General features: G+C 41.3%; 1 protein-coding gene across 1 annotated transcript in view; it reads right to left on the bottom strand.

Moving 5' to 3' along the window:
• Positions 1 to 1,131: 1,131 nt before the first annotated feature.
• RNF150 (ring finger protein 150) overlaps positions 1,132 to 14,519 on the bottom strand; it is an 85,927-nt gene continuing 72,539 nt past the window's right edge. The window contains exon 7 of the mRNA XM_028744366.2: positions 1,132 to 8,483. Coding sequence (XP_028600199.2) covers positions 8,365 to 8,483 — 119 coding nt within the window. The 3' untranslated portion in view covers positions 1,132 to 8,364. The remainder of the gene's footprint in view (positions 8,484 to 14,519) is intronic.

Consider the following 14,519-nt stretch of genomic DNA (forward strand, 5'->3'; position numbering starts at 1 on the left):
AATGCTACCACGAGGGATATTGACAATGGAACAGATAACTTTGGGGGTTGCCTTTCTCCAGGGCATTTCTAAGAGGCAAGCTAGGGTTGCCTTGAAACCTGCCCTCCAATTCCTGTTTTTTCTTTACCTGTGAAAGAGGCTTCTGTTTTTCTGCCTTACACGAGGCACCTGAAAATTTCTTTGTGATTTTGATAGGTGTGCAATTTGGATACTGATGCACTTGTGTGGGATAGGCATGTGTGTGTGTTTTCTTCCTATCAAATATTTCTCCAGTGCTCTCTTCAGCCTTCCCACCTGCTTGTTTTTTTCTGATCTGAAAAAGGCCAGAGGGTGAAGTTATCATCATTATGTCTTCTCCTGGATTTTAATTGATTAATTCAATCAATATTTTTTTAAAAAACAAACCTGCCCCAATTTCTTAAAAAGCAAAAGTACTTTACACAGTCCTTCTCTTCTGCACTTAGTTGAAAGCCTAGCTGAGGAGACCAAGGGCTTTTCAGGAAGTGTGGGCAGCTAGGAAGGCTGAATTGTGCAGACAACCAGAGATGCCATTTTTAAAATGAAAGAACACTCAACAAGCAACACTTTGGCAACCTGGAGAGTAATTTCAGCACAACAAAAACACTGCAGCCCATGCAATAGACTTTTGCTGAAATTGTCTCACTTATTTGACAGATACAACTTCGTTTCTCATTGAGAACGGTTATTTAAATTGCATAAATTTTCGGCACAGCACTGAGGGAAATTGTGACGGCAGCCACCACTCTTTTTTGGCCAGAATGCTCTAGAATTCCACAACTCCCATTACTGTCTGGGATGAAAGTGGCAACAAAACTCAGCTCCTGCTGCTCCAAATATGATTGCACTACTCCATCCAAATAGGTAATAGGAAGCCGGAAAAATATGAAAACTGAGCTGAATGAGCCTCATTCAGTTCAATTTTTCATTTGTTGAGAAATAAACTCCAATCTCATGTGGACACTTTTGAGATTGCATTTGCACCAGCAGTTGGAGTGAGCATTCGTGAGGTGGGTGCCTTCAGATTATTTTGTTTCTCTTCAGAATTCAACCTGAGGTCATTTGGAAAAGAAGCCTTTGTGCACTTGCCTAATACGTTTGTTAGGGAAAATGTAGGACACAAATCAGATAGTTTTTTATTAAAAAAGAAAGCTTGCAATAAAATTCCTCCAATTTCACAATCCTTTAACTTTTACAGTTGCAATATTTTACTAATACAGAATAACACAGTCTCACATATTTACACTATAATCCTCTATATAACAAAAATAGCCATGTTGTACTACTGAATAATGTTTCTCCAATATCAACCTTAACATCTCCATATTTCCTCCCACAGCTGAGTCACTGTCTAAGCTGTAAAGGACAGTGAGGACACAATTAACCAAAGTAATGTTTTTTAAAAAATAAAATTTTAAAAAATCAATATTTGTGCCACTTGATTTCAGGCAAATCCCTTTATATACGATAGTTGTCAGACTCCCACATTTTCCAAATGATATAAAGTGCATTGGAAGGGAGGGTGGGATATATAAGGATGCATAATAAAGTAACAGCAACTTCACTAGCAGTTGAAATACATTTGCAATACTGTACAGAATGTGTCGTAAAATGAATTCTTCACAGAACTATTTCAGCGCCGCATAGGCAGACAATTCACAGCTGCCAAAATATGTTAAGATAAAAAAAAAGCGCCTATGCAAATGTCATTGGGTAATCTTGATGATTTCTGCCACACACATACCCCTCCTTTATAAGCCGATTCAAGGTGAGATTTAGAAGGTGATGAATTGCTTCCACTGTCAAAGCAGGGATGTTTTGTTATGTATGTGAACATTATAGTGTTTAATGAACATTGTGAATGTTAATTGAATTGAGCATCCAATTGAATTGAGCATCCAATTGGTTGTATTACTTATTTTAAAGGAACAAAATCATTTATTGAAATAATAATAAAAAAAGAAATAAATAGCTTGGCAAATGGAGGAAATGGCCTTGTGATAACACAGAGAGCCAGCCAATCAGTGCTGTACACAGCCAGCTTCTGCTATAAACAGCAGAGTAGCTTGCATGTGTGAACGCAACTGCTTTTCACAGCAGGCTGATTGTTCAAACTATTTTTGTCTGACACATTCTAAATTCAGGGGGGAAATAGAAGGAGAATGAACTGTTTTAAGAGTGTTCTGCTGTAAAACACTGTTTTGGTAACTAGAAATAATGTCAACATAACTGCAAAAAATGAGTATTTTTATTCATTTATCTACCTTTAAAAAAATTATTGGCATTTGCTGGTATGGTGTGCATTCTGCTACATGACACGGCAGGAGAGAACTTTGGAGCAATTACTGTAAACCAAATACTTTTAGCGTTATGGATGAACCTTATACCAAATGGACGTCTTGTTTTAGTTTAAAAACTACTTTAAATAAAAATAAATATTTTCAGGAAATGGATGGAATGTATATTTTGACAAGTACAAAATCATTTTAAAATGCTCACGAGGTACAAGGAACATCTTGCTATAAAAATAACAGCCCTTCCCACCCCAACCCCTAGTTTACATTTCATTCTATTTATAAAATGGTATATAGCCTCAGGTTGCTTAACATGAAAACAGGAAGAAAAGGTGATACTATGTACATGTTAAAAAACACTTTTGATATTTCACATCTGTAATAACCATATACATATACATTCATGGCAAAGACATGTGTATCATCGGATGCCTTTAAAAATAGGCAGTATTTTAAAATTAGCAAATAAGGGGGAGGGGGTGATGACAGCATCCTCTTCCTTCTTTTGTCCTTTCTTCTTTGAATTCCTTCTTGCAAGATAAACGTTTTGACCAGAAAGCAAAATATTTTTGAAGAGAAATGAGCATAAGATGATGCTATATTACACTTTCAGCACCTTCAATCCTTTCCCTGTCTCATTATTGTTATAGTCAAGCGGGTACATCCTTTCCCCACCCCACATCCCGGCCACTAAAGAATTAACATTTCTACCAGTGACAGATTTCCAGTTGCTGGATCTATGATAGAATTAAAAGTGGGCTTCTGGCGGCTGGAAGTCAGGCAGCAGAGGGCGCTCTTCTACTTTGCTATACAATGCATTAACAAACACCATCTGGTATGCCAAGACCCTTCTAGACTAGAAATTCTCTCACGTTGTTACTACTGCAGAACTATCAGTTAGGTTCTTTGTTTTGACAAACGGTTGCATAAACTAAGTTGCTTTGTATCAACTGTTCCAATTATTATTATTTTAAAAACAACTTTACTTAAGCTCAGCCTTTCCTCAAATAACCCCTTGCTTTAATGGATTGCCTTCTGCCTACTTATAACAGGCCCGCTTGTAGATGCATGTATTCTTGAGAATAAGCCCTGCAGAATGCAGCAGGTCTTTCTTTGCCAGGAGAAATGCTTAGGGCTAGACTGCACACTCATGAAATACAGCCACCAATCATATCTGCTTATGAAGGTATCCATGGTGTGCATTACATTTCCTGAACTGCCTGATCCTTTTGTATCTTTTAGGCTGGTTCCTCTTGTTGCCAAGAGAAGCCGTCCCACAGCTGATCAAAAATAGGGCTTCTTCTCCAGCTGCCTCAGGATGGTACAGGAATAGCCCAGCCAGGCTGCCGTAGAAGGTGCCTGTTCTCAGGCCATGCCATGTGTTTCTTGGTAAAGGCACACTCTAGGTGACTGACCATGGCAGTGACACTGCTGTTAATGTCTGTGAGGTGGTTTCTATTGATGGCAGCGTAGAAATACTGGAGGAAGAAAGTTGAGGGCTTGAATTCTAACTGAACTCCTGGGCAAAACTTCAGGTTGTTCGCTGCCTTTATACTGTGCAATGCAAACACCTCTAGCCATATTCATATAGCAAGGTCTGGGAGGGAATACTGGAAGGTCAAAGTTAAAATGGTACCTATTCTTAACACTGGTGAAGACAATAGAGCTATACATTGGTAGAGAACCACGATCCTGGGCTCGGGGCATTTGATCAAATGGCAAAGATCATATGACTTTGGGGGAGATTTCTCACACTCAAATCTTGATGTAGCAACAGCTGAAGGGAAAGATGGCACCTCTCCTCAATCACAAAAGCTGATTACACCGGCAGCTGAATCTGACCTCAATGCTGGGAGTGGGACAGACGCTTCCACTGCACCTGAGAACAGCAGGTTGGCTTAGGAGGGGGAAGGGCAGGCCACGTGGAACAGGCACAACACCTTGCCACATCTCCCTGTACCTCAGCAGCTGTCTCACTCTGACTAATGATAAAGTTCTTCCCGTACAGCAGATCTGGGGAAACTTTGGCCCTCCAGATATTGCTGAATTACAACTCCCATCATCCTTGGCCATTGACAATGCTTGCTAGGACTGATGGGAGTTGTAGTTCTGCCAAAGGTTCCCCATACCTGTCGTACAGCAAAGCTATTCAATGCAAATCATACTCCCCTGTTCACATGATGGCTGCTGCCTCCTAGGCATTCTGAGTCTGGAAGGAGGAGGCACCCAAGCACCTTTGAGCTTCCTCTCAGCCTTCTATTTTCAGTCCTAATTGATCCATGCTGTAGTTCAGTCACTTACAAGGCTGGAATCTCTCTCTGAAATTTGACATAAATCCATTTTCCAAAAGAAACTTCTTTGGATACAAGGGTCTGAAAAAAACCTCTGAAGTATAGGTGACATTTAACTGATTTTCCAAGACTATTTTGTTTTGTTTTTGCCATTTCCATATCAGTTTAAAGGCTTCCATCCTCCAGTAAATAAAGGCCTGGTTCCTGTACTATAATAACAAATTATCCCTGAAGGATCTCTCAAAGAAAGGGTGCAGAGCACATCCTTTGCATGCAGAAGTTTCCAGGTTCAATTCCTAGGAAGACCAGGTAGCAGATAACTGAAATCACCTTTGCCTGAGACCCCGGACAGCCACTGCCAGTCAAGAATAGTCTATAATGGGCCAGATAGACAAACAATCTGACCTGCTACAAGGCAGCTTCCTAAAGCAGAAGATGCATGTCAAAAGAACCAATGTTTCCAGAATTATGGTTTGTACTCTTTGTGGATTCTACATTTCTACATTTTTTTGGCGGGGAAATGAGATGGATGAATATGTTGTTAATTGGGAGTTGGGCATTAGCCTTTTCCTCCCTGTCACTTCTACATGGGCAACTAGGCAGAATAAGCTGAAAGGGTGGTAGCTTTGGTGAGGTGACACAACTCATGCTGTTCTGTCAACCAAGCATTAGTGGATGCACCAGTAACAACCTCCAATACTTGAAGTGACATAAAAGTGGTGCTCAAAGCTATCAGATAGCACAGAAATTACAGAAGAGACGGGGGAGGAACAGAGGCAGGAAGATTCACTGGGTCGAAGCCAGCTTTTGCCACTGCAACTCTGGATGCATGGTAAGAGGTTATAAAAGGAGTACAACTTACAGCACAGCTAGATGGATACATACTATTTGCGATCTTGTTATATTCATGCGAGCCACATAGCAATATAGGGTCAATAGGGGCTGTATAGAAAACCCACATTAAAAGGTGGCTCCACTAGATTAGGACTGCGCTTTGCTTCTTTCTAACTGAATATGATATTCCTGATGTGCCTCAGAAATAATAAATTGAAATTGAAGATGGACCTCCCCCCAAAACGCATGCCCAACCACACTGGAGCACAGGGAAATGTGAATTCCAGAGCAGAGATGGCAAATGCTTCCATCTTACGGTTCCTACATTTTTAACAGTTGGGATAACTGAGTTTGTTTTCACAGGTGCAGCTTTACAAAACCTGGTAGAGCTGCGATGTAAGTTACACCTGCCAAAATTCTCTCTCCTCCTTAACTACTGGAGGTATGAAAAGACTAATTTGAAAGCTTGACCCTCTCAGTCTGAAGTTGGCCTGAAACAGCAATAAACATAAGTCTCAATTTATCCCCACACATTTATTTTGGCTCAATTTAAATGAGATTATGAAAGAATAAGTAGAAGATGGCAGCTTTTTGCTGTTTTTTTTGAAGGTGCCCACCTTCCCACACATAAGCCTTCAACACGATGAGGCAAGCATGATCTTTCAAAGTGATTTAAAGCTCACTGAAAGCAATGCTCTATATAGGAGAATTACAACAGCTCCATAGTAACACTTAGGGTTGCTTCAGATGGAACACCAAACCAAATTCATGGTGCTACATGAATAAGCCCCTTAGGCGTGTATTCCCCTCTTCTCAGGATAGACATTCAGCTCCTACCACCCACTGCAAGGTTCCCCTCAGGAAATGAAGAGCGAGGTAGCTGGTGTAGCCATTTTGCCAGGCCCCACAAAATCTAGCCACTGAGTGGGTGGGAGAATGTGAACACAGGACCTGTTCGCAAAGTGCCAAACTATGGGCAGATGGCACTACGTATATCTGAACAATCCTTATAGTACTACTCTAATGCAGGAATTCTAATAGATTCTGTTTCTATTGCATTTTTTTTTAGCACAGGCTACAGTGCTAAGCCTATTTACCTACCACAATTTAAATCACTGTTCATACTGTCAAGAGTAATAGCGTACCCTTTTATGAAAGACAACAAGATGAAAAGTCCTCCTTAACGCTGAAGTATTTTGATTGAAATATACAATTGCCCTCTGCATCAATAGCAAATCCCCTGAAACTACAGCACAATGCAAGATCTCTTGAGTCCCAGCAGTTTAATGGCAACCCTTTTCAACATATGCAGTTGAAACCGACAGTTAATTCATTTTGGAATGTTTCAGGTTTCTATTACAATTCAAAAATATGACATGGGAAGAAGAGCCTCATCATTTTCTTTAACCCACTGGGGATCTACATCCAAGTGAGTTCAGAAGCCAGGGAGCAAGAGTTGACTTCCATACCAGGAACAACAACAGAACACTTTGTGAGAGTATCTTTTCACACATGCCAGTAAAAGTGCCTCAGTGCCTCTGAGCCTCTTTCCCACTGTTTGCGCACACTAGCGAATTGCTTCAATGCAGGTCTGAATGTGCTAGTTTTTCATTTGACTAAAGGTTATGTGGGGAATAATCTCAGCCCTCGTGTGCTTTTGCTGTCACACATGTCCTCTACCTGAATTGGAGGATTGGCCCTTCATCTAGCAGAATGAGCACAGAGCTGTACATCTGATGGAGAGTGTGCACATTCTTACCCCTATTGACTGAAAGGGACCTTGGAAGTAGGAAGTGTTTTCACCTATGAACAGAGGAAGCAAGAGTGAACTAGAGTGTTGGTGGTGGTAAAGGTGGTTGTGCAAAAAATGGCCTCAGTCCATTTGTAACTTTCCTATTATGGCCAATATCACCTAGCTCCTTCCCCCACACTTCCAGAAATTTCAGTTCTCTTTTCCCCTTACCACAAAGAGTTTCAATGAACTTCAGTGCTCTGATGGCCAGAAGGAAATCTGAGTGAAATACCTCTGAAGAAGGGGGGGGGGGAGGTGAATCTCATTACATACTAATCATAGGGAAGACCATTAAGGAATGAGAGATTTGTGATGACAGAAAATATAGCAAATAGGCTGCAAGAACAGACTGACTTTTAATCCCATTATTATCATCTTCATCTTCTCCCACTTGGTATCATATGTGCAAGCCATGAAACTCTGAATGCGAACTAATAACATTAAGTAGCAAGTCACCAACTTCAGTAAATCCAGTCACCTATCTCCTGGCTGGGAGACCTGGAAGCACAAATCTCCAAATCCCACTAAAACCACAATGAAAAGAAGCTTCAGACCAAGACACTGCTCTGAAGCACCATTTCTTTCCAAAGCAATGTTTACCTTATTCACTAACTTGGTGACCCATAAATTATTCAGATTTCTGGGCTGAACTTTTGAAAAAGCTGGGGGGGGGGTGTTGAGAGGAAGAAAGACATGTCCATCCGAAACCAGCTATAAATAATCACCTTGGAGTGCTTTCTTCTGCTTAAAAAAACAACAACAACCAGGGACTGAAGAAAGGTAGAAAACACACCAGCTGTCATTTCAGTTACATCATTACGAACCACCAAGGAGGTGAATAACTCTTCTGATCACCTTCCAGTGTCAGTGAAATGGACACACCGAGTTAATGATGAAATTGCATCCAAGCAGACACGTCTGTTGCTATTGCTTTTCATGACCATCCTAGAATGGAGCGTACTGGAGTTCACAAAACGTTCTGGACGTGTGTATGGTTACGTGTGTGTGTGTGTACATGTGTGAATGAGAATGCATGTGTACACCAGTGGTCCAAATCTGACAGAACTTAATTCTTTTCCTTCCCCTCCCCACTACTGCCCTTTAGTTTAGTGGAAGGGTCTTTTGAGCTGCTTTTTCAGGATTTCACCTCTTCGCAGTCTTGGTCAGTAGAAAGCTCTACATCAGAGAGTCCAACCTCCATTGCCATGATCAACGAAATATCTGAATCGCTGCTGACGGCTGGCTCCTGCTCACCTGAAATAAGAAAAGAATGTCAAAGCCAAATTCCCACATTCCCCAAATTCCTACTTAGCTCCTACAATCTGATCTTAAATGAGAGAAGATGCCTTGTATTGAGCCAAGTACTGCCTATTCTAATTGGAAGACGCTTTCACGGTCCAAGGCATTGAGTGGCCTTTCCTCACTGTTTTTTTGAGTGGGAAATATCTGGGATCTTCTACATGCAAAGTGTAGTGTCATACCCCTGAGCTCTGACCACTGGTTGCTCTTTCGTGTATTCTTAACTATGTGTGTTACTGTTCCCTCAAACCCTTCCCCAAGCCAGTGTGCTGGATTGCTCAGTGGATGGATCTTGGGTAAGCAACCACCTCAGCCTCAGCTCTTTGTCTGCAGCATCTCAGGAGCCTTATGAGAACACAACCGGTTGGCAAGGCTTGCTATGTCTCCTGAACTTTAAAACAGTCTTCTGATTAAGGACAGTTCCTCCCCTGGATTGTTTTGCCTTTCGGTCTACTTCTCTAGAATTCCCCATTGCTCTGTTCTGTTTGTTCTCCATCTTCTGCAATCTCATGCCTGGTTCCAACGCTATGAAGTAACATCAAGGGAAGTACTTCCATGAAAAGAATGTGCAATCTCTAGTTTTTCTACATGTATACAAATGCTAGGAAACTGAAACCACTTGTAACTTCCTGGCAAGTGTATATATGGTGAAAAAACTCACAACGATTCATGTGCAGGTTTATTTCTTTCTTGCAATACTTAATGGCCCACATTTCTTTTGTGTAAAAGGAAATAAAAAATCATAACAAAACCAATACCAATAAAACCCATAGGGAAATAAAAGCAAAAACAGAAAAAAAAGTTGCATTAACAGACCGGCAAACCAATACCAAATTATCACAGAGTATCCTCTTGATGCATGATTAAACAATTTTGTTTTTATGCAGTGCCAAAATACACAGAGAAAGGAAGGCAACTGGATCACCCAAAGTGTGGAACTCCAAACTCTGGGTACCACAATCAAGGAGCCATTGTCCCTTATGCCACCAACCATACCTCAGATGTTGATGGAACAGAAAGCAGGCTTTCCTGGAAGATCAGTATATGATACGCACTTCCACTGCACAGAGAAATGTCTTCTGTGACCAAATTGTGTTATTGTTAATTTTTTAAGGCTGTCTTGCATCTAAGTCCATGGCTTTTTAGATACATACTTCTTCCTATATTTTGCCTGCAAGACTTCTGAAGTGGAGGAGTAGCAGCTGCTTGAGTCAAGCAACAATGTATAAAATTGTTACCGTACTAAAACAGCTGGATTTCCTATTGACTTTTCAACAGTAACATATAAGAATGTTTATGTAATTTTGACTATTCTTCTTTTATAAATTTACATTTTAGGAATGAAAAGTGAAACTACAAAAGCCCATCTGGGCTTGATTTTTTTTTTAAATGATCTAAAACTGAACCAAATAAATATATCCACATTCAGCCAATACTGGATTGCAGAATTGTAGCTTCAGGATAGCTATCCCAATTAGAGTTTTCAAAGCAATTATGCATTTAAAGCTCCCTGAAATCTCTCCAGATTTCTGTAGCTTTGTCCTATAATAAAGCACTTGTGGTATAAATACCTCTTTGACAAAATAATCACAACAGCAATTACAGAACACACTAGGTAAACCCATCTTTAAAACACACACACAAAAACTAGTTTCGCAGGTAGAGGCACTGTGAAATTGTCTCCCCTGTATTTCTTACAAAACACCCAAGTCTTTGTGCAATTCATATATGCATGTTCAGGTGTCCAGTACACAGAGAGATTCACGGAATGTGGGATGTCAAATTTTTATCATCACACTTCTGTAAAGGGCATTGGTGAAATCAGACACGGTATGTCGCTTTGCAAACATGCTTCTATGTTGATGGGGAAGACCAGAGACCAAGTAAGCCCCAAAGTGTCTGAATCTCCCCTTGATACATTGAGGCGCATAGCTTGTCTGAATATACTCCAAATATGCCAAGTCTTTTTTGCTTCATCATCTTACATTCCACAAAGATGAGACTATAAAATAGCTCTTAAATAGCAGGAAAGGGAGAAGACATATTTGATATCAACAATTTTTTGAAACCCTTGAACCAGATGCATGAAAGAAGTTTTGCAAAAATGAAAGTTAAGTAAGTGATAATGTGGCGAGACTTAAAAGACTAAGTCCAGTTGAGCAACGGCCATTACCTCCACTGTACCTTTCAAATGCACTTTAGAAAACCCACCCAACTAACATTAAAAGAGCCTAACACTAAAACTGTGTAGGCACAGTCCAACGCATATAGCTAATGACTGGGATATAAAGCTGTACAAAGCTATGGGTGGAATATAATTAAAGACTGCAACTGTCTCTCCTGCTCCCTGTTGTGTTACCACTGAGCTACTATCTAGACAGTAGCTTTGACAAGTGCTTTGAAAACTCATTAAAGGATTTTCCAATCCATCACTGAAGACAGATCAGTGATTGACAGAGGCTCTTAACCAACTAATTTCTAAGGAAGAAGCTCTAAGGAGAGGTGGCATTTTAAAGAACCAAACAATGTAATAACCCAGTTGGCTTACAAAGGGAAATGAATGATCGTTGGGTGCATCCACAATGGAGGTTTCAATGTGGAATGGCCTCTCTTTGTCCTGTAAAAAGTGAGTAAAAATTGTCATGACAGAAGATGAGGGAATGTCCCTTCTGAAGCACAGGAAATCATGTATCTTACAGCAGAAGAACACTGCATGGGCAGTGTTAAAAACCCTCAGTGCAGTGCAATTGGAATCTCTTGCTCTGTTTGTGCTGCTTGTTCCTGCTACTTTTGCTACAATAGAGTGGCAAGCACTGATGTGAATGTGGGGAGAAAGGAAGCCGATGCATCTTACTGTTTAAGAGATGAGTGTGTTTTTGTGTGCAGGCATTACATTGAAGAAGTGTTTGGAATCACTAGTACATCCATGCTCATTGCTTCATGATTTCTGAAGCCACCCCACTTTCCAGTTTCTGAGAAATGGAAGATGTGCTTTTTGTACATCTGCTAAACAGGCACCTTATCTAGCAGGCTGAGTTTCAGCACATACCTACTAGATATTCATTAGATACACAGACTGTCCCATTTACTCAGCATCCAGTGTGCTCCCACCACTGGTTTGTGAAGCTGTGCACACATGACATCAGCCACAACCCGCATCAGTCCTGCACTTACTTGAGAAATACTGTGTTTTGACGTTGTTTGCTCCCAAACCAGCTTTGATCCAACTTGAAAATGTAAGCCATGTGACGACAGCCACACACCCTCTCCATCCACTGCTGTGGTCAGGCGGAGGGCAGCTTGGAAACACATTCATCCATACCGTTGTGTACAACAGGCCCAGTGTAGTGGTTAGAGTGCTGAACTAAGACCTGGGAGAGCAAGACTGAAAAATCCTTACTAAGCCATGAAGCACACTGGATGACCTCGGGCCAGTCACTGCTTCTCAGCCTAACCTACCCCATAGGGTTGTTGTGGGGATTAAATCTAGACCACCTTGAGCTGCTTGTAGAAAAGGTGGGATATAAATGCAATAAAATATAAAGGCTAAATAAATAAATGATGTGCAAGTGCAATTTGAAACACAGCAGTGGGGAATTGAGTGTTTTAAGTGGGTAATGTGTACATATCCTTTGTGTGTAGCTACCTATCCAGCCTTTTCTTTCTCAAGTCATAGGCATATGGGCGATTCCTTATCAGCAAGGCACTGTGCTAAGCGATGATTTGGCTTAGTGTGTCACCTGAATTCAGTCTCTCCCAGACAAACCACGAGTCAACAAACACAGGACAAATCTTGGGTTACAGTCTATGGAGAGTCTGGAGAGATCTAATCCCTGAGCCCAGGTTCAGATGACATGCTGCACAAAGTCATGGCTTATCTTAGCACGGCCAACCGCAGAATAGATGGGGAAGAGAAAAGCAACCACAGTCACCTTTCCTGGAGTCCAAGCATTCATGCTAAGTCATTGTTCAGCTTAGAATGACAGGTGAACCAGGCCACTGTCTTTCAGGTTAACCTACCTCACATGGTTGCTGTAAGGATAAAATGGACAGGGTAAAAAGAAACAGTGCTCCGAGCAAAGAGAGTGGAATATAAATCAATGATGTGATCTATTCATTATACCATGAATAGATAGATGATTTTGAAAGCAGAGTAAAAATGAACAGGTTATTTGTCTTTCAAGTCACGGCTAAACAGAATGAGGGATGGAGGGGAGGAAAAAACCAAAATCTTGAGATATTTTCTGGTCAACATTGCACTGTTATTGCATAAAAGCCATTGTACAAGGACAAAGGGCCCGATTCTTTGTGGGAATCAGCTCTGTGCCAGTGCAGTGATTCCCAGCAAATCAAGTGGCATTGATTGATTGATTGATTGATTGATTGAAGCGACAGTTAGCTCAGTTGGTTAGAGTGTGGTGCTGATAACACCAAGGTCACAGGATCGATTCCCATTCGGACCACCTTCATATTCCTGCATTGTGGAGAGCTGCACTAGATGGCCCTCGGGTCACGTCCAACTCTACAATTCTATTATTCTGAGCAAGCCAAACTGCCATAAAATGATGCAACCCACCAGAGACCGAAACTGGCTAGCCTAGTTTTCACCTTGCAAGACCAAGACCCTGTCTGTGTGAAATATTGCTATGGCACAATTTGCTTATACTCCATAACAGTGTTTGATATGCACAATTGACTCTGTAACAAATTGATTCTTGCTACAAAGGCAAGCTGCTCTTTTCTACATTTGTTCTGCTTTCTGCCTATCCCCAAACATTTCCTGCTGCCTCTACGGGGGATGCCTGGAATACTGCTATGAGGTTCTTTTGCTTTACATGTGTATTAATTTGTACAGCTCTTCCTACTTATTTATTAATTATTTTTTAAAAAAATGGTACCTACCATTCCTTAGTAAAATAAACTCACAACAACAGTCCATTAAAGAAAAAACAACAACCAGACACATTGAAATCAATACTGTTTCCCTAAGTTACTTGACTAGCACAACTCCCATTGGTTTTAATGGGTCTACTGCTAAGCATGACTAAGTCTGGATCCAGCCTAGTAAAAACAGTTCTGACTACTAAAACAAACTGCACCTCTCTTCCAAAGCTAGTCTTACTGTTGAGGTAAGATCACCATACATTTAAAACACATACATTCAGGCTTCCTGCCCAAACGTCTTGGAAACTGTACTATTTTATTATTATTCTGCTAATCTGGAAATTCTGGGGAAACAATTTCTTTTGACATGCGGCCTTTGCCAACCTTGTGCCCTCCAGTTGTTCTGGCCTACAACTCCCACCAACCCCAGTGAAGTGAGGACATGCTAGCTGGGCCAATGGGAGTTAACAGTCCATAACCCCTGGAGGGGTCAGGGTGGTGAAGGCTGACACAGTACATTAAGGAACGCCAGGTAAATCTGCTGCATTTAAAAAGCAGGAAAGGCAGGACAGGCCTTGCTATGAGGCAGAGGCAGGCAGGTGGGAGATGCTGGTCAGCACAGAGTGGCGGTCAGGTGTTGGGAGGGCAGAGCTATGAATGATGGGCAATGTGTGTGTGTGTTTGCCATCTTGTTCTATGCCTCATGCCGCAAAATGTCTTGGGCAAGCCCTGAGAAAGGCAAAGAAGTCTTCTTGATAAGAAAGCAACACCAAGCACAAATGGTATGCGAATATTTCGTATCATTTCCACCAGAGTGATTGCAGACAGACAGTGGCATCATTTCAGCCTTCCGGAATATTGTGGTGTGGGGAAGGTCCAGTGGACCTGATCCAGTGGAGGCACTACCTTGTTTCTGTTACCTCTTGTATCCTTAGTGATCAACCTAGAAGGTAAGAGGAAGTCTACACTAGCCATAAAGAAATGCTGCATGGGTGAAAGTACAGCTGTGGGAACAACTGGCGGATGCAACAGAGCCTTTGAAGTGCTGCTGTGATGGGTGTGCACCTATAACGATACGTTGTCACGAGGTGGTAAGCTAACCCTCCC

The sequence above is a fragment of the Podarcis muralis genome, chromosome 9, assembly GCF_964188315.1.
Source record: "Podarcis muralis chromosome 9, rPodMur119.hap1.1, whole genome shotgun sequence".
NCBI classification, from domain to species: Eukaryota; Metazoa; Chordata; class Lepidosauria; order Squamata; family Lacertidae; genus Podarcis; species Podarcis muralis.